At 36.8% G+C, this 21,449-nt stretch overlaps 1 protein-coding gene across 2 annotated transcripts in view; it reads left to right on the forward strand.

The window, feature by feature from the left end:
* Positions 1-21,449, forward strand: part of GPM6A (glycoprotein M6A) — a 491,855-nt gene that overhangs the window by 251,676 nt on the left and 218,730 nt on the right. The window contains exon 1 of one of the 2 annotated variants that reach the window (XM_020997865.2): positions 7,869-8,286. The exons of the other annotated variant lie outside the window; for it this stretch is intronic. Within the exon in view, the coding sequence (XP_020853524.1) occupies positions 8,250-8,286 (37 nt within the window). The 5' untranslated portion in view covers positions 7,869-8,249. Of the gene's footprint in view, positions 1-7,868; positions 8,287-21,449 lie in introns of those variants that run through there. 2 annotated transcript variants of the gene reach the window in all.

Genomic DNA, 21,449 nt, shown 5'->3' on the forward strand with positions numbered 1-21,449 from the left:
ACTTCTGCTTAGTTCTTCCTTAGTTAAACTAAATCCAGGAGTGTTTGGGAATGTGATTGAACCAGCTAGAGGACCACTTGGTAAATTTTCATTATGAACATTTTTATCTTGAAAATTGGCAAATGTTACAAATCAAGGCTTCATTTGTTATTTTGTTGATTCGCTAGACTTAAAAAAGTGAAGGGGAAATATCTCTAATGCAGATTAAACTTAAAAGTGTGTCTTGCATACTTTTTTTTTTTCTGGAAAATTGGTTGTTAAACATGTAGAAGCATTCCCCTGGTTGAATCCATATTTTATTGTATTGGAGTCAGGTAGTAAAGTAGACAAAGGACACTGGGCTAGAACAGAGAGAGAGCTGAGCTCCTGCCATCTTTACTTATTAGCCATGTGATCATAGGTAAGTCACTAAACCTTGGTGGCCATCAGTTTTCTCATTTCTAAAATGGGAATAACATTTATATTCTCAATTTCACAAGGTTTTTGTGAAGGAAGCACTTTATAAAGAATGCAATTTTATATAAGTTTGAACTCTGATTATCACCAGGCTGACCATATTGGTTGATAACTCATGTTTAGACAGCAAAGAAAGATGTGCAAAGTACTTTATATACATTATGTGATTTGTATCACAATGACTCTGTAGGATAGGGATAGTATTATCCCCATTTTATAGCTCAAGAAACTGAGGCTATTAGGTTGGGAGATGATCAAAGTCCATCTATATTCCTAGAATTGTCTTAGTAGATTAGTTGCCATTTAATTGCATGTATATGTGTATACACATGTATGAACACGCATATATATTCCTATGAATATACATAAATACATATCTGTATAGATTTATGTATACACACATATGTAAATGGATATATAGATGCTGTTATTTACCACAAAGACATGTCCCAGTATACCACCCTTGTTTGCACTGAAGTCTCCCTTATAAAAGGAAAACTTACAATTAAGCAAAACTGATTTACAAAAAGACTGTAACTGACTACGCACCATGCAGTATTTGTAGTCCTCTAGCAAGATGAAGGAGATGTTTTATCATATGCTACCTATACCTAATCCTTGTAATTAATTTGACTGGCTGCCTTTTAACGTTCTTTTCATCTGTATGACAATAGTCCCAGTATGTATTGCTCTTCTGGTTTCTGCTTACTTTGTTCCAAATCAATTCAAATAAACATTCTCATTTGCTTCTGAATTTCTCATAGTTATCATATCTTGCAACACAATAATATTCCCTCTTATTCATATAGCACAACCTGAGTAGTTGTTGTTTTAGCTAAATGCAATGCCCTAAATAAATGTTTTTCATGCATTGAAAGGCAATAAACCTACCACCCACTGTTTCTTGAGGTGTAAGTTCATAAGGTTAGAGTGAGGATTGCACTGATGATTTATTTCATTGATAATAGGTTAGTGATTTAGATAGCTATTTATAACCATTAGGGTTGTAGATACAGTTTTAGTCCTATCTTGGAAGCAGTTCCTTATTTATTTTTGAAAGTATTTTCATGTCATACTTTTGGTAAGTGAATGAGTTTCTATCTGGTTGCTACAGTTTATTGTGTTTTAGGTCAAGGCTTCTTTGCATCAATCAAAATATGAACCCGATTTTCTTGAATCAACTATCAAAGAAAGCACCCCAAATATATATGTTTACAAGTAGGATCATACATGTGAAGCTAGAAGAATTCTTAAAGGACATTTAGTCCTACCTCTTCATTTTACAGATGGGGAAATTGAACCAAACAAATCAAGTGACTTCCTCAAGGTCACATGATTAATCAATCATCAAGTATTTCTTCAGTCCTGATTATATGCCAGACACTGTGGTAGATATTAGGAATACAAAGACAAAATTAGCACACTTCTTGACTTCAAGGAGCTTATATTCTCAAGGAGAAACTACACACGCACAAAACCATACATGCATACATATACACATACATAAAAATAGAAATACATATGTATGCGTGTACATATATACATTTATATATACATGCTCTCTTTCCTCCCTCATCCTCCTCCATTTATCCCTGATTGTATGTATGTGTATGTGTGTGCATGCATACATGCAATTAAAGTTAAATTTCACTATGAACCATTTTCTCCCGCACTTTAAGGGTAGACAATCAACAAAGCAAGAAGCCAAGTCCTGATTTGTGCGGTTCACCAATTTCCAAGGTACACCTTGGAATCCTCACCCTGAAAATGCAACTATCAGTTCTTGGCAGCCAGTGGAAGTTGGTTCTAGTCTGCCACTGAGTAAAGGCACTAGCAGTTGAGCGGCCAGGAGAAGTTTTATGTAGAAGGTGAAAAACCAGAGGTTCTGAGAGTTATGCGATGAAGAAGTGTGGTCCAGACAGGGACGTAATAGTGAAATAGTGAAAATCCACAGAGGCCGTAGATGTCTTGATGTTTATGAGGAACAATATGGAGGCCATTTTGGTGGTGCAGTAGAGTGTTGGACTTAGAGTCAGGGAGACCTGAGTTTGAATCCTGCCTTAAACATTTACTAGCTGGGAAATCCTGGACAAATCACTGTATCAGCCTGTTTCCTCATCTATAAAATGGGTGTAATGAAATCTCCTTTATAGGATTGTTGTAAGAACCAAATGATAAAATATATGTAAAACACTTTGAAAACCTTAAAGAAATATATAACTACTAAATGCTATTATTATTTATTGTAGTTATAATTATAATATGATATTACATGGATTGTAAAGCGTATAAGAGAGAGTAATTTGTAATAAGGTCACAAAGGCGCAATGGGGTTGGGTGTTTATGTGATCCCAGGGGTAACCAGAAGTCATTTGAGTCCATTGAGTAAAGTGGCAAAGCTAGAATTAAAATTCAGCACTTAAGACTCCAGATCCAGGTTTAGTTTTGTTTTTACTTTAGTAGGCCTGCCCTGTATTTGTGGTATAATTCAAGTTGAATTTAAAAGAAGAAATGTTCTTAAAGCAGTCCCTTTAGAAATAGGAACCTGGCAGAATTGCAGATTGGTAATTGTTTGGAAATACCTTTGGGAATTATCCTTTATTGGGAGCTAGAGAAAGTGTGTGTGAGTGTGTGTGTGTGTGTGAGAGAGAGAGAGAGCACGCGAGCGTGTGTGTGTGTGTGTGTGTGTGTGTGTGTGTGTGTATTTGAAAGATTCCTACCACAACCATTTGGCATTAGTTAACATAGAGGGGACTTGAGGTCTCTGAATATTTAAAAGTTCTGCATGTGGTTCTTAATTCTGCCCCTTTGCAACCACTGTCAGTTTTTCTTAGAAAATCTCTAGATTCTCCTTCTACAAATAGATTCACTCCATATGCATCTTGCTTAGTGCGACTAAGTTCCTCATCTTTTTGTTCATTTTAATTCAACAAGAATCCAGTAACCTCATTTTAGGTATAAGGCACTGTGGTAGGTGCCAAGGTGAAGATTGACACAATGCTAAATTAGGCCAGGTCTCTGTCTCCAATGAGTTTATAGTTTATATCACAGTCAACTATCAGAAGGCAGAGACGTAGGTGGAAGCCATTCCAGGAATAAGGAAAATCATAAGTGCAAAGGATTTTCAGCAAAGATGGTAAAATCAAAGATCACAGCTGAGCCCAGCTCCATTAAGAACAATCCACAGTAAAGATGAAAAAGGGTGGCGGATGTAGCAGTGATCAATAAAATCAAAGGAAAATCCCAAGTAAGTTCTTCTATCTAGTCAAGAACTGTATAAGACAATGGCTAGAAAACCATAGAGTTTCTGGTCTGGGGCTCATGGGTCCTGAAACTAATGTGACCTCTGATATTTGTTTGCACTAGGGAATCCATCAAAGGGAGATGGGACACAGGTACCCAGGCATACAGTGCCCCAAGAACCTCGAGGTGGCCTGAAGCCATTTTGATTTACAATATCTGTTTGAGACCTCAGCATGAGAATGAAAAAAATAGGACCTAGCAGGACCAGATCTTAAATTATCCTACAAAGCAATAGTCTGCTGTTTAAAAAACATAGATAAGTTGTATGAGTAGAGTAGATTAGGCAAAGAGGACTGGTAAGCACATAGTAAGGTAATCTTTGATAAAACCCAAGAATGCCAATAAGGGTAAGGGTTACTTATTTATTTGACAAACACTGTTGGGAAAAATTGGACAACATTTTCTCTGAAATTAGGGTTAGACTGACATCTTTACTATATACCATGAATGTTCCAAATTGATGCATGGCCAAAATAGGTAAGGAGATACTTTTTCCCAATCATGAATATGAGGAGAGCTCTTGACCCCCAAACAAAGGTTAGAAAGGATCATAAAAAACAAAATAACTTTTATTACATAAATTGAAAAGTTTTTGACAAGCAGAATCAATGAAGTCAAAATTAAAAGGGAAACAGTTACCTGGAGGAAAAATCTTTGCAACAAATTTCTCTGCTAAAAGGTCTGATATCCAAGAGATGTGAAACAAATGTAAAATACAAGAGTCATTTCTTAGTAAGTAAATGGTCAAAGAAGTAGGAAATCTTTAAAAGAGGATATGTAGGACTTCACTAACCATACAAAAAATATTTCAAATCAGTAAGAAAAAAAATGAAAATGAAAACTAGTCTGAGATTTCACTTTACATGCCTCTGATTAGGAGCAATGATGAAAAAGGAAAATGGATATTGTTGGAGAGGCTTTGGGAGGACAGGTACCTTGTTACACTATTGATGGAGCTGTGAATTTGTCATACCATTTTCTTTCTTTTCTTTTGGCTATGCGATGGGGTTAAGTGACTTGCCCAGGGTCACGTAGCTAGTAAGTGTTATGTGTCTGAGGCCAGATTTGAACTCAGGTCCTCCTGAATCCAGGGCTGGTGCTCTATCTGCTGTGCCACCTAGCTGCCCCTGTCGTAGCATTTTCAAAAGCACTTTAGGATTATATCTCCAAAGTCATAGAACTGAAGAGTTACTACTAGTAGTCACATACCCCAAAAGGGTCCAAGATAGAGGGGAAATATTGATAGCAACATTTTTGTTGTACTAAAGAACTATAAACAAAAAGGGTATGAATTGGGGAATGGTTGAAAAAAACGTGGTTTTCAAATGTACTGGAATATTTAACCATAAGAAATGAAAAATAATCTAAATTCAGAGAAAACTGGGAAGACTTTTATGAAATGATGAAAAGTCAAGCAAGCAGGACCAGAAGAATAATCCATACAGTGACTACAACAATGTAAATGAACACAACTTTTGAAAGACTCAAGGATTTTGATCAATTCCTTCAGAAGTCTGAACAAGTGTCCTACTTCATGGAAGATGTGCTGGGCTAGAGGCACACAATGACACATTTTCAGATGTTGCAAATATGTTGAAAAATTTTGCTTGAATTTATTTGTTACAAGGGTGGGATCTCATGGGGGTGGGTAAAATGGATATGTGTGTGGTTTAATAGGTAGCAATAGTGATGCAAAGAAAAAAAGGAAAGAGTAAATTTTAAAAATTCAAAGAATGTAGAGAACAGAAAGATGTTAAGAAGAGAACATAGGCAAGCAGGCCAGTTTTGTTAATTTTATGTTAAATTTTATATTCTCTTAAAAACAAATATAATAATAATTCAATCTCAAATATGGTTCTCTCTCTCTCACTCCATCTCTCTCTCTCTCCATCTCTCTGTCTCTCTCCTCCCTCTTTCTTCTCCCCTGTTTTGTACATTTGAATGTTCATGTTTGTTAATGTTGAAGTCCATTGACAGGTCAAGTTAGGGACTGAACCTCCTGTACCACTGCAGGTCAGCTAAATTCATAATAAAAAAGCAAATTTAAAAGAAAGAGGAAAAGTCATAAAGATAGGTAAGTGGGGGGTGTGTTGGTTCATTTTGTGACAGACTGTAATTGTTATGTGGAAAATAATGAATGAATTAGACCTGGATAGACAGGCTGGAACCAGATTGTGGAGTGCCCTTGACAGGTGGCTGTGGAGTTTGAATTTGTTACATGCAGTAGGCAACAAGGAGCTATGAGAGTTTTTGAGTAGTAAAAAAACTCTTACATTCAATAATCAAATCTGCACATCAGGAAGATTTGTTTGTTAGTTGTCTAAAGGGATGGTTTGGGGAGGAACATGGAGAGGCTAGATCAGTGATTCAGAGCCTGGGTCCATGAAATTCTTAAAAATTGAATGTAATTGATTTCCTTTGTAAGCCTCTATTTTTTTTTGTTATACATATAGCAACATTATTCTGAGAAGGGGTCCATACACTTCACCAGACTATCCAAAGGGGTCCATGACACAGAAAAGATTAAGATCCCTTGCACTAAAAGCAGAGAACTCTCTTGAGGGCTCTTGTATTATTAGTCCAGGCAAAGTTAAAGTGGATATAGATGAAGATGGTGGCAGTAAGGAATGGAAAATCAAAGAAGAAACAATTGATAATATGGTAACTTATACTCCCTGAAAAAAGTCTACCTCCCCCCTCCATGAGTGGGCACTTACAGCCCTTTAGAAATCTGTGGCCTGAATGAACTTAGCCTTCCTCACAAGCCTTTGAACCAGAACTCAGATCCAATTTAGATGTGTTTCTTAGTTTGGGGGGTGTGTGTGTGTGTGTGTGTGTGTGTGTGTGTATGTGTGTGTGTGTGTGTGTGTCTGTGTGTGTGTGTTGGGGTTTTTGGGTTATCAGTCTGTTAAATTTAAAAAGCAGAAGAGAAAACAGGTGAATACACAAGTATACTGGCTGAGCCACTGTTTGGTGAGAGAAATGATGTCATCCACTTGTTTCTAAACTGGGTTGTTGTTTTTTTTTTAAGGTGGGGGAAGCATGTAGACTGGCTCCTTTTGAAGTAAGGCATGTACATACATACTGCAACATAGATTAGTGGATACTGGAAGCATCTTTCTGGAAGTATATCGTTTACGGCAATTTTAACCAGAAGAACATATTTCACATATGGTATTGTGATGCTTTTGCCCTGGGGTGTGTGTGTGTGTGTGTGTGTGTGTGTGTGTGTGTGTGTGTGTGTGTGTGTGTGTGTGTTGTAGATTCTTTCCTGTTGCTGTCCTGAAAGACTCAAGATAATCAAAAGCAATACTGTTTATTTTCCTACTGCACCATTTGGAAAGTATTGGAACTTTTGCCTCTGAGCAGTCCAAGGTACAAAAATGCTAATTTATTGCCAGACTGCAGCATTGTGATTTGCATTCTAAATCAGACTGCAGAATTCCCAGAACAAGTGGCTGTCCCTCCTATGCCTTAGCCAGAATTTCTCCAGCTTCTTGCCTTTTCCCCACCACCTTAACAACAAAAATCATTCCCAGAGACTCCTTTTTTGAAATAAGTAATTCCAGTGACCTAGTCTGAAATCCAAAAGACATCAACAGATTTGTTTTCAGTGTTTCCCTATCCCCTTACATTGAGGAATCCCGTGCCACTGCGGTGAAATAATTGTTTTAAACGCTGTCCCTTTGAGGCTTAAAGATATATGTTCATCTCCTTCAAACATCTTACCCCTGCCTATTTTTAAATCTGCAAAGGTGTGAGCTTACAAATACCCTTTCAATAACAGCCTTTTAAGATCAGACCTCAGATAAGTGTAACTGCATCCTTTCCAAGAGCTTTTAAATCAAATTAAGTAGATACTTAGAGAAGAGGAAAATGAAAAAGCATTTCTGTAACGTATCTGAGTGAGAACCAGCTACTGCAGCATAAAAAACCCACAGGCATCTGGGCTTTCCCATTTTGGTAGCAAATAGGGGGAATTGTGGGTTGGTGGTCTTCTTCACGTTAGGACACCCCTCCATCTGTTCTCCGTGCAGCCTGGCTCCAATTTAAAGCCCAGATTTCAATACAAACCTCGATTTCTTTTCCCCATTTTATATGCAAAGCGAGGCTTATGAATCCCAGAGCCTCCAGCTACTAAGACTGACACCAAATTCCCTCCCCCCCCCACAACACACCCCCAAATTCCTCGGCTATTTGTTTGAATACCTGCTTACAGTGCTGCACAATGGGGCAGCTTTGAGAGAAAAATTGATAATCTTCACGGAAGAGTAATTTGAATGAAATTACACTTGACAGCCTGTCTCCCAGCAAACAAGGGGAGTGAGGGAGCTTCAACTAAGCTCTGAGGACTTGCCTTGCCCACTGCTTTTTGGAGCTTCCCAGGAAAAGAGGAGGAACGAACGGCGCACAGCCACAGTTTCTCCCAACATCTAATTGAAGCTTCTGATTAAATTCTCTGCACCACCGTATAGTGAAGAAAGGCAATCATGGAAGAGAATATGGAAGAAGGACAGACACAGAAAGGTAGCAGTTTATTTGCAAATACGCGGTTATTTTGCAGTTTCCTTGCTTGCTTTTAGGGAATGCCAGTAGCACTAACGATTATCTCTCTGAAGGCAAATTTTCTTTCTGGATTTTGGTCTCTGGCCACTTCTATTAATGCCTGGCACAAATGTCATGGTTATTTGTGAATATTGAGGATAAGAGGCATGCAAAGGCACAGAATCCTTGCTTAGGGAGAATTCTGATCAGCATTTAACGAGCACTAGCTGCTCTTTTGGAAGTCTTTGTTAACCTTCATTTATTTCATGTTTTCACGCTTGTCGAGCTGGGTCAAGGGAGCCTGGTGTGACCTAGGATAGAGCCCCTCTCTCAATATTTGTTGCTAGTTCCAGCTAGAACTTTGACAACGTAACCATTATTTTCACCTTTGAAAAGGGTGTCCTATGGAACAAAGACTTATAGTGTATTTTGGGTATTGTTATTGATGTTGGGTGTGTGTATGTGTGTGTGTGTTGTCTTTTCTCTCTCTCTCTCTCTCTCTCTCTCTCTCTCTCTCTCTCTCTCTCTCTCTCTCTCTCTCTCTCTCTCTGTCTGTCTTCTTTTTTCTTTTCTTTTCCCCCTTCTCTGTCTGTGGAAGCTGGCTGGCTTTGGCATCCATTGAAGGAAGGGTTGTAAATTTCCCCAGTGATATCTGTGCTTTTCTCTGCAAAGCCCAACAAATTGAACTTTTATAAAAGGGAGACCCAACTATTGACATGCTTCTTTCTCTTCTTTTCTTAAGTCATGTTTACTAAGTCATATTTATGTTGACATAATACCCAGGTTTCATTTTAAATAACCCACTATAAGATCTTTTTATGTGTCAAGTGGTTTGACTGGAAGGAACGCTAGCTTTCACCTACGCTGCTGCCTTTCCTTCCTGCCAGGATTCAGTCTTATGTAATGATTTAGAAAATGCCTTGAACTAAATAACCCAGGTGACACTTTGAAGAATCAGGGTTGAAAGGCAGCAGTGAAAAAGGAATTAAGGATTAGTAATTAAAATGGATTTAAATTGCATGTAAATCCTTCTCTCCCCCTCCCCCATTCTAGGTTGTTATCAGATTGGAGGTGGTGCAGCAGGTAACTTAGCATCAATCTCTTTGCTTGCTGCAAGTCCGTGGCATGCATGCCCTCTCATTATTACCTACACATTTCATTTTTCTGGGCTTTCTTCTCTTGAATTGATTTTAGCTGTACCAAATAGACAGGTCAGTCAGAAAACACTGGTATCAAGCCTATCTCAGATTTGTATATACATTATAATGATGGATGCACTCTACTCCACGTTTTAGTCATGGACAGCTTCATTGGCACTTCCCTCCCCTAACAGCAGCACGGTAAAGAACATTATATGACATGATATGGCCCCATTACATTTTTCACTAAAAGATTCCGATACCTTTACCACATAACCTACATTAATGGGCTTTAAATGTACAAATCAGAGCAGATAGTTTAAAAAAGCCCCAACTGGAAACACCTGTGGGGTTCTAGTCTTTTAAACATGAATCAGAAATTTTGATTTTATGTTAGTAGTGGTATATGCATTTTTCAAAATGAGGTGTCTGCCTTAGAGATTGGGAATGTGATAGCTGAGCTAAAGAGATTAATCTTATTGCTGGTGGTGTTTGGACAGTCAGTTTGCTCTAAGAATATTAGTTTTCTTATTTTAAAATTATGAAAATGTTACCAACAAGTACCAAGTAAAAAGAAGGAACAGGTTGGTAATACAGTGTATGCTATGCAAAACTGAGTAAGTATTTGGAAGGACCAATAAACAAGACAGATGATGTAATTAATCATTGTCATTGTCCAGGGTATGCGGAAAACGTGTGTGATTTTTTCAGTTGGAGATGTGTTAGGATCTTCTTTTTTTCCCCTTTTAAAGCACAGTTGCCATTACAAACAAGTGGCAAAACACATGCTAACCCTGAAAAAAAAAAGATGTTTGCTTTGATTGAAAAGTATGTTCAATTACAATGGCAAGATTTATGGATTTTTTTTAAAAGAAAAATGATTTGTTCTCAGCTTTCTTCTCCTGTGTGTTTCTTCTCACCTACCTATGTCTAAGTCTCTGTATGAGCTGATTGTTAAAGAGGGCTACTGGAATTTAGATATCAGATATACATATGAGGGAGCTGTGGGTGACAGTAAGAAACCTGATGATTTTTTCAGCTTAGAAGGGACTTCTGAAAAACTGGTAAAATCTTTATAGATTTCTAAGGAGCTTAAGTAAAAAGACATAGAAGAAGGTTTCTTAACCTAGGGTCTTTGACCTTTTTGGGGGTCATAATTTGATAACTATATTTCCAAATAAGTGGTTTTCTTGCAATCCTATGTAGTATGTTATATACATTTAAAAATATTATTCTGAGAAGGAATCTATAGGTTTCACCAGACTGTCAAAGGGGTCCAGGACACCAGAAAGATAACGAGAGCACCTTACTTTTAGATAGGTGTGCTGCTTTAAAGTGAGAAATTCAAAAGAGGTAATTAAAAAGTGTTTTGTAAACCTCAAATTGTATAAATGATATGTTGATGATAATGATGATGATGATGATGATGATGGAAGCAGTGGCTACAGTGATGAGATCTCTACACAGGTGCAGATTTTTGCCCCCTTAGCTTGTCATTCTGTCACATTCTTTGGATTTGGTTGTGAGAATCTCTACAATTCTCTTTCCTTTGGACCTCTTTTCATGCATCCTAATTTATGCTGCTTTTCCCCTCTTTTTAAATTCCTAAAAATCTCAAGGAGCATTAAAAAAGGTATTTCTTCTGCTCATCTCACCATGTATTTGCAGCTGTAGAATGTGATAGCAGCCATGATAGAAGCCAGTAGTTCCAGCCCTCATCCTTAAAACAAGTAATTTCAAACGTGTTTGTTATTTCAGGTTTTTCTCTAGAATCCCGAGAAGCTTTTTTTATTGCATTTTTTCAATATATGAAGTTGATAATTAATAAAGAAGGAAGGTTATTTTCACCTAGGGATGACACATGATAGTGATCACCTTAGGATCACTGCTGCAGGTTTCATGGCTGTTCACTTCAAGTCGACAAACATTTACTAAATGCCTTTTGTGTATGAAGCACTGGGGTGCTAGACGCTGGGGGGAGAAATTAAATTTAGCTAATTCCACAAACATTTATTTAAGTGACTACTATGTGCTAGGCTCTGTCTCAGCCCTGGAGTTTATGAAATTCCCTGTTCTCAGGGAGCTTACATTCTTGAAGACAAGATATGGGTTCTACTCTTGTGTAGTTTAGAATCAATTAGGATGGGATATAAACAGAAGTCAGTATGGTATATAACATAAGCTAAATTTGTTAAAAATATATCAAAGTTTTACTGAGATACAAAAGACAAAGTAAATACTGATGGAGGAATTCAATAAGATTTCATGGATGAGAGTGTATCATAAGTAGCTAACGATGTATTTCTTGTGTCTCTGCGCCCCCGCCACTGCCCACCCCCAAAGCTAGTTAGATCTTTTAAAAGCATTTTATTGTCTCATTCTAATTACATCATTTAGATTCCCTAAGAACTTGAATTTAGGTTCCTTCATTTTCAGGCTTAAGTGAAACTTCCATATACTTTATCGGTCCAGAGCTCATTATTATGCAGCTTATCTTCTTTCTGTTTATTTCTGAAATGCCTCTAAGCAATAACTAGGTGCTTTTACAATTGTTGTCTGAAAAATTTTACCATCTAGGACAGGAAACTGCAGAGGTTTAGTTTAATCTGTGGAATGCCAAGTTATCTGATTAGATGACCAGTCATTGCCCATAAAGAATTGTTCATGTATTGCTTATCAACACCAAATTATTCAATATGTACATTTACAATATTTCAAAATATTTACCAATTACTACAATCTAAGATGCTTGCTGCCACCCCCAACCTCCCCCACCCCCAACCTTTACTGGAGCCATATTAAGGTAGCCTATCTTCTTGAGGAATTGGAGTAATAGAAAGACCCAGAAGGAGTCGATGAATGTGGTTTCACTATATAGGCAAATCTAGCCATCATCTACCTAGTGTAGCTTCTGTGGGAAGGGAGAGCTGGAGTGAGTGGCCTAGAGGAGGAATGGGGAATTCCCCCAACTATAACTAAAGGTGAAGTGTTAATGAGATTAGGAACCTTTCACTTCTTGGCTAATATCTTAGTGCAAATATGGCCTCTGGTAATTATTCTGCATTTCCAGCTTGGTAACTTATGTAGAGGGAGCTGAGAATGTAAGTCTAGTTCCAAGTGGACAAATTTCACCTGAATAAATGCTGTCACAGTTGATCTCTTCATTGGGATCTCAGCAGTAAGGAGTTAGGTCTAACATAGATAAAAGTCTGGGAATCTGTTAGACTCACAGAAACCTGTGCTGAACTTTGACTGCTATGCTTTTTTTTTTTTGACCAGCATTTAAACTTACTTAATGTGGAATGTTCTCTATGAGTTTAATAAATTAATTTGGTTTCCTATTTTGATCCCGTGTAGTTGTGAGACACCTGTCAGTGGGGAAAGATGAGGTAAATTTTCTAAAAAAAAATTGAGCAAGCTGTAACTCAGAACTTTCTATATTCTAGTTGCTATAGTTTCTGAGCTTGAAAAAGGACTTTTTATGGGCTTGTCATTTGGTATTTTCATAGCACCTGTTTTTAAGCTTTTTTAAAAATCTGGAATCCTATTCATCTCAGAATTCCAAAATACTCAACAAAATGCAATTATCTTTATAAAATTGTAGAATAGCAGAATTGAGAGGGACTTCAGAGGTCACCAATCCAACCTATACCTGAACAAACATTCCTTCTGCAGAATCTCTGACAAGTGGGCATCCACTTGTGAATCTCTAGCTTCTACTCGCTAGCAGCCAAGGTAGACCATTTTTCTTTTGGACAGATTGATTATTTTCTAAGGTTATACTTCAATTGATTGAACTAAACTCTGCCTTTTTGCAGTCATAGATATTTGTTTTGCCCTCTGGGGCCAAGTAGAATAAATTGAATCACTGTCCTACAGGACAGCCCTTCAAATATTTGAAGGAAGTTACCATCTGTGCCACAGGTCATCTTTTATCTAGGGTAAATGACTCTAGGTCCTTCAGATTAATTTTACATGGCATAATTTCAAGTCCCCTCCATTTCCTGTTGTCCTTTCTTGTTAATGTCCTTCTAAAGTACTGTAGTTACACCTGAACTCCTTAGCTAGAGGGGATATAGGAGTAATTGTCTTACTGAATTTAGAGTACTCAGGCTCATATATTTAGAGCAGCAAGAAACCTTAGGTGTCCCCTAGTCCATCTCTCCCCTCATTTTCTAGATGAGAGAAATGATTATTAATAACCAATGATTTGGGGAGATGCAGAGTTTCCCCCTCTTTCTAAAGTCCTCATTTCAAGACTCAGCCTCTGAAGCACAGGACTAATAATAGCAGCAGATAGAATTAACATTCTCCCCAATCTGGGGATTGCTATCCCACCTAACCTTACTAGGGATTTAAATCAAGGAGAAATTCCAGCCCATTGTATTCTATTCAGGCTTAGGTGGAGGATATAGATCCTTTGTCTAGATTTCCCCCAATCTGGGGGTGATTTAAAAGTAAATGACTTACTTGATCAAAGGGACATTCCCCCTAGCTCCTCATTAGAATAGGTCTACTTCTCATTATAATATTCATTATCTCATTACTTGTTAACCAATCAGAGTTAGGAACAATCACACTTCCAAGGGCATATGAGCATTAAGTGGGTTGCATGAGAGGTGTTTGGAATTCGAGAATGTCATTGACCATTTTATTAATAATATGCTAGCATTATTAATAAAATGATTAATTACCCAGAAACTATGTCTCTCAAACTAGTTAAACATCACAATAAGGAAACTGTGACCCAGAGATGTGGAATGACTTGTCCACAGGGAGTAAATGGCAGAATCTGGATTTGAACTTGTTTCCCTATCCTTTGCTCTTGTTTCTGTACCACTTCAAATCCTTTCTTTTGAAAACATGTTAATAGGCTCTTCATTAACCAAAGTTAATCTAAGCTTTCTTAAATATCTCACTGAAAGAGCAATAACTGAGAAAAAGTATTCACTATACTCTGGTTTAGAACTTGATCAAACATTTCAGAGGGCCTCCAAAATAGATGGTGTTCACTGGTACTATATTAGTCTGTAGAAAGAAGAAGGGTATGGTTAATTTTTTTTTTTTGGAGGAAGGTAAGGTATTGGGAAAAATTCATGTAGCTTTGGGGCAGCTAGGTGGTGCAGTGGATAGAGCACTGGTCCTGAAGTCAGGAGGACCTAAGTTCAAATCCAGTCTCAGACCAAACACTTGACACTTACTAGCTGTGTGACCCTGGGCAAGTCACTTAACCCCAATTGCCTAAAAGCAAAAATAAACAAATAAACAAATAAATAATTCATGCAGCTTCTATGCAAATAATCACTTCCATTTGAATCAAATCCACACAATTAAACACAAAATCATGATATGATTGAAAGAACACAGATCTTAAATTCTGAAGACTTTAGTTTGAATCCTGGTTTTGCCATCTACCATCTGTATGGCTATCTCCTTGACCCTCAGTTTTCTCATCTGTGAAATGAGGGGATTGGACTAGAATCTAGTCACTAGATTATCTCCAAGATCCCATCCAGCCTGTAATTGATGAAATCTTTAGTCCTAACCCTGCTTGTAATACTGACAAACATAAATTCAGGCTACTTGGCTTATCTTGGGAAATCCAATTGGAAAGCATCCATAATAACAGGTAGGCCAGCTGTGGATTAGCTCCTCTTATAAAAAAAAAAAAGCAATTCATGTTTTCCCACAATGGTCACTATTCATGTTGTGAATATTGTCTTAAATATCCTGATCTGAAATAAACTCCCATCCCTTTCTCCAATGAGAAAAAATAAAGGGGGGAGGATTGGGCTAGGCTTTTTTCTCTAGGATTTTAAGGAGGAAGTTAGGCTTTTGTCCTAGGCCAAAATGATTAGCCAATTAAAAGTTTGCATCTAGGTGCCACTGGACAAATTCTAGGAGAATGAAAGTGGAGTGGAAGGTAAGGAGGTTGTTTCTAGGCTCTCAGGTACTGTATGTTTTCTAAACTTGGGATGGGGCAGGTATTGGCCTTTTGAGGTTCCTACTTTTGCTAACATTGTTTTTAGTGAATCAAGCCCTAGGAAAGAGAGGAAATTCCACACCAACGACACTGAGTGCAAGTCACTTAACCTCAATGGAAACTAGTGTCCTCATCCATCAGAGAGGAAATAATGATCCCTTCAGTTTATGTGGTCCAATGAAGTTGAGTAATTAAGATGAAGTCCATAAAACATTTTGATCTTCCCAGGGAAAGCTGATGGGGAACTTTTACTGCTTAGAAATCTGGATAGTTATAAAGGGGAGAAATAGATTCTCCGCTCTTCTTATTACTTATTTTTATATTAGCCATGCATTGACACCTATCCAATATTTCCTATACTCAGGTGCCATGAAGAATGAAGTCAGGTAAAACTTTTTACTGACTTCTAATCATGTGTTCTTGTCTGGGGTCTCCACTGTCAGTCTTTATTGTATTTGAATTTTTGGCAAGATTCATGCCTTGCATTTTCTTTCAGCAATAACAAAAGGGTAAACATTGCTTCCTTTTAAAAATGGCATTGTTTCTTTTTGGGAGAGGTACACTGCTTGATCAATGAACAATTATGCTTTGATGAGTATTAAATTAGGTATTAGAATTTAACAACTGATTTTATAGTTGGTTTTTCTTATAACACTGGCAGTGGCTGGACACATACACACTATAATAAAAACTTATCTGCCCTTCCTTGAAATGCAAATATGCAAAATGAGTTTTTTTCTATATCTGTCATATATTATGGTTCTGTATTTTTCACCAAAACATATTTTTGTTTTTCAAAATAACTTAGTCACATATCTATTGTGGTTAGGTAGAACAGAAGTTAGTAGAACAGGTAGAACAGAATATATTCTGAAAACAGGAATCAATTCATTTGTAAAGACAATGGTGTTCCTAAAGCAGAGGCATAACTATGCTACTCCTGTGCTCAAGAACCTTCACTGGCCCCCAACTATCTCTTGGATAAAATCCTATTTTCTCTAGCATTTAAAGCCCTTCACAGTTTGGGTCTAATCTACTTCTCCATTCACGTTGTTCTCCCTACTCCTTCTTACCCCACAATTCCCACTGGAAAGCAAGCCCACACTATTTGGTTTTTCTCTTTGTGTCATCAGAACTTAACATATGTCTGGAATATAGTTGGCGCTTAATAAATGTTTGGTGATTGGTGTTGGATTTTTTTTTGATTAATTTTTGAAAGGTAACTTTCCCAATACTTTCCTTTTAGTAGAAAATCATTTTTGCCTCTAGTGAAAGTTCACATAGTCACAGTGTTAATCTGACTTTCTATTTATTAATTTTTTTCTCCAGAAGAGACCAGATATAAGTTTTGTATGTTTCATAAATGATGGAGCATCAGAAGTTAGTATCTTTTTAAAGCTCAGTTTTCCCTATTATCTTCCTCTTAATAGAGCTCCTGGGTTGAAGGTTAAGGAAGACTCCCTAAGAAAAAGTAGCCTCTTAGGAGTTTGCTAGCTAACTTCATATTGACCATGAATCATTTACCCATTTCCTGGCGAGAAAGGTTGTGGACATCAAGAGAAAAAAGAGAATGGGATACTATGTTTCAGCTGCTCAGTGACATACTTCCAGGAAGTCTGGTTACAATGGAGCATCATAATTACATATGTTGCTATCCCATGAATAAAATCTAGTCAGGTAGCGTTTGCATTTTTAAACTCAAAAAGGTTAGATTTTTGGTTATGATTATACATTCATCTGACTTAGTTTGCTTTTGTTGGTAATGATGGTTTTCTCAAAGATTTTAGGTCTGATTGGCTTATAAAATTTTAAATTATAAGCCTGTGTGATTGTGATTATTGTGTAGAAGCAAAAACATGTTAAAAAAGGAAAATTCCCTGCATGTGACAATTTCAGGAATGCTAAAAAAATCATTTCAGATATTTGTAACACAAATGAACAATCTGTCATTGCTTCTTTTGTGCTGACTTGGTATAAGTGTAATGGGTTATTTATTAAGTGTGCATGTCCTTTAAATCTGATAGGATAAGACATCAATTTGTAAGTTGTAAAGTGCTTTATAAGGTCAATTATTATAAACTGGGACAAACCTAATTAAACTATTGCCACAAAACACTCTTGGGGATTAAAGTATAAATCACACATGTAGATGATGGAAAAGAACAACTACAGAGTCTGTAATATATCATTGTGCTACAATGTGGATTACAGGAAGGAAGTCAGTATTTGAAAATTAATTTCCACTTGTACTTCCAGAGTTCAATAAAGTTTATATTATGTAAATCTAAGACTTAAACCTAGTAAGGTATATTTTCATTATGATAACACACACACACATACACACTGTGATTCATCAGTGCTTTATGCTTTTGCCTCAAGGCAAAAAGTTACTTATAAAGAAAAGATCAGTTGATAATTGCATACAGTGAAAGGAGAAAAAGCAAATTCCTTTTTCCATTTGGAGAAGGAAGGAAGAAAATAAGCATTTCTTTTTTGGTGAGGCAATTGGGGTTAAGTGGCTTGGCCAAGGTCACACAACTAATAGGTATCAAGTGTCTGAGGCCAGATTTAACTCAGGTCCTCCTGACTCCAATGCTGGTGCTCTATCCAGTGTACCACCTAGCTGCTCCAGAAAGTTAGAATTTCTTAAGCATCTACCCCATGCCAGTCACTATGCAAAGCTCTTTACAAATATTATCTCATTTGATCTTCACAGCAATCCTGAGAAGTAGGTTCTGTTATTAATTTTCTAGTTGAGAGAACTGGGACAAACAGATGAGAAGTGACTTGCCCAGGGTCATACATCTAAGAGATGTCTGAGGCTGGATTTGAATTCATATCTTCCTGACTTCAGGCCCAGTACTCTACTGTGTCACCAGCTGCCTCTAAAAGAAGATAATTATTTGCTTTCTTTTTTTCATCAGTGATACTTGAAGTAATCATTCCATAGTTGTTTCTCCTCCCCCCCCCCTTTTCCCTCATGGAGTGGGAGTGTGGGATGGGGTAGGAGTGGATAGAAATCTGACCAAGCTGTTAATACTGAGAGTCAAACAGTTGTCAGTAGGATTGTGGAAAGACTATGGAAAATTATTTAAAATATAGTTATTTAAAATGATTATATTCAAGAACAAATGACTAAATATAAACAGGAATAGGAAGACTCCTTTTGGATATGGTCTAAAATGCATTTTTGTATGTATGTGTGTATCTAAAACTTCAACAGTATCTAAGCAACTGGTTGACATTTTAAGAAAATGTTGAAATTGGAATTTAGCCAATTTTAAACCTATAAAATCAAGATATATTTTGAAAAATATGGACTTGCCTGTTGAATACAGGTCATGTTTAGTAAAGTTTGATTTGTTTTCTCAAATGTGCCTTCTTAAACACTAAAAGAAAAAACAAACAAACAAACAAAAAACCCAAAATGCTAATCAGTAACTCATTGTTTCAGCAATCTTTATTTTTTTCCTCTAAATCAGGAATCTAGCCATTCTTTAACATTTTAATGTTTCTCCAAGATTTGCAAAAAGCATCAATACAACAAATGCATTTTTGAAACGTGTTCAGTCTTTGGGTGGAAACATCTATAATGGACAGAAGTTTTGATTCAGTCTGGATCAGTATTGAAATACCATATTCATATTCTGCATTCTAAAATGTCTTGGTAAAATGAGATTTCTTTTTAAAAGTCTGTGATCCATTGTGATCTCAAACAGACAAGGGGACTGTTGAGACAACTGCATTAAGCTACAGGAGAATGAAGACTACATCTTACCTTTTATCTTTCTCAGTGCTTAGCACAATGTTCTGGACACAGCAGGCACCTCCTACATATTTGAATTTTCAAATTTGAATTCATTTGTGACTCCCCTGGCCAGCTGATTTTCATTAAAGATCTGGCCCTTTCTCCTTTGTCTTATTTTCCACATCAGTGAAGGCAATAATTTGCCAATCATGGATTTATCCAGCATGGAGCAGACTTGACAAAGTCATTCTGAGAGATAAATAACTGTCTGGATTACTTTATTCATTCATCAGCTCTGTTTGTGAATGGTGACACAGCATTAATTCTTATCACTTGAGTGCATTATATAGATATTTCTTCCATTTCAAAAGCATTAGAATTATGACTTTCATTTTATATCTTCAGAAGTGTAAGGTATCCTTCTAGTGTTAAGACATCGTACCATGTTCAGCCATTGACTTGTGATGAAGTTGGTATGCTATTCCATTGACCTTTGGATTGGTATTCTCTTGTTAACCTAACAGACAATCAAGTGTTGGCCACATGTGTAATGTTGCTTTTAAAGTGGTTGAAAATTGTTTTCTTCTTAAAGGATAACAGACAAAGAAACAATTCATAATACAAGATGAAGAGAGTGAGTGTTCAAACATATTTCCAGAGATGGTAACTACCAATTTTGACATTGTAGGCAAGCTACTCTAGATGTATCTGGGAATAAAAGCATAAAACATGTTCTAAAAAAATCAACCTTTTATAGACAGAAGCACCTATGGGTGGAGAGTTTTCACTATAAACTTTCTGCTATTGTTCTTGAATATAATAATTGTAAATGAAAATATTTTAAATAATTTTTCTTAAGGTATCAGGTGGCTGTTGTTATGAAGAAAGCCAGAAGTTAGAGGTGAGGCAGTTGCCTTTCAATTGATTATTCTTGCTAACTAGGTGCTGACCTCAGTTGTTTTTATTCTATTTTAGCACCTTCTAACCTAGGTGACCTTGGACAAAGAACACTGCTTACCTTATACCTGTTGATCCTCTGTTGATTGTCTTCTGAATCTTAGGACTAATATACTAAACAATAGTGGTGGTGTTGGGGTGATGATGATGATGATGATAACAACCATAATACTTCTATATCCCTCATTTGTTGTTTAGCTAACATTTCTTTGATATTTATCTTTTTATGGTGTGTACAGGGTCCCTATAAATCTTACTGTAGGTTCAAGCTTTAATAGCAATAATGCTGCACTAAGACTTTTGGGACACCTTTATAGCCTATTTGCCTCTGTCTAATCCATAAGCTCCTTGAGGGCATGGACTATGTCTTATACTCAGTTTGTTTTCCAGCATAGTATAGCATTCTTGCTGGAGATATAAAGGAAAATAAGCATTTAATATTCACTTGCTCTAAGAACTTAGTGGGAAGAATTCTGTAAAAAGAGGATGGGTAAACTAAGCTGTCCAGGGGTCAGTGCAGCCTATGACTTCATTTTCGGCCTGCAATAATTACTTTCAGTAAGCTTCTGCTTTGCAGTGTTTTCTCTTACTCCTTCACCCAAGTTGAATGGAATGGTTTAGTAGCAGCAATCTTGGAATCAATATCTTTTCCCCCTACCTTATCGCCCTCTCCTCCCACCCGATTTATTGGACAGTGGATATGTTTTTACCATTATGATTGTGGTAAATAAGTGAAATGACTTGAACTCTGTTGCTCAGTTGACAGTTTAGGAGACTTGCTGTTATGGAAGAAATACCTCCTTTCTGAGTTCATATTGTAGGTAACTGCTGTCAAATGTATATTTAACAATGCAGAAATTATAGAGGTTAAAAACCTAGGTTTTATTATTATAATCAAACATAAGTTCAGGCCTCTGAGAAAATCTAAACTCCTATTAGGAGTTTTACAAGCCCTCTCTTAGAGTTAAAATTATGTCAGAATGACAGAGAAATAATTCATTTACATATTGCAATCTTCTTAGTCCATAAAAGTTGAAAAGATAGAACCATAATCCTTTTTTCAATGTCATAAAAGTTGAACAAATTTAGTTAAACAGATTAATCATCTCATATATCCCCTGAGGAAACAAACTTCATCAAACAAAATCTATAGGTAAACTAAGTCAGGTTGCAGATTAAACAGATTATATGTGGTGGTTTCAAAAATAGGCTGATTGAAAAGGAGGATTTACATACTCAGATGATCAAATGGGTCTGTGATCTCCTGGGCTGGGAAGTTCCTTCCAACAGCACTGATGGCTGTCCGTTCATTTCTGCC

The sequence above is a fragment of the Phascolarctos cinereus genome, unplaced genomic scaffold (genome assembly GCF_003287225.1).
Source record: "Phascolarctos cinereus isolate Bilbo 61053 unplaced genomic scaffold, phaCin_HiC Scaffold_9;HRSCAF=440, whole genome shotgun sequence".
In the NCBI taxonomy this organism is placed as follows: Eukaryota; Metazoa; Chordata; class Mammalia; order Diprotodontia; family Phascolarctidae; genus Phascolarctos; species Phascolarctos cinereus.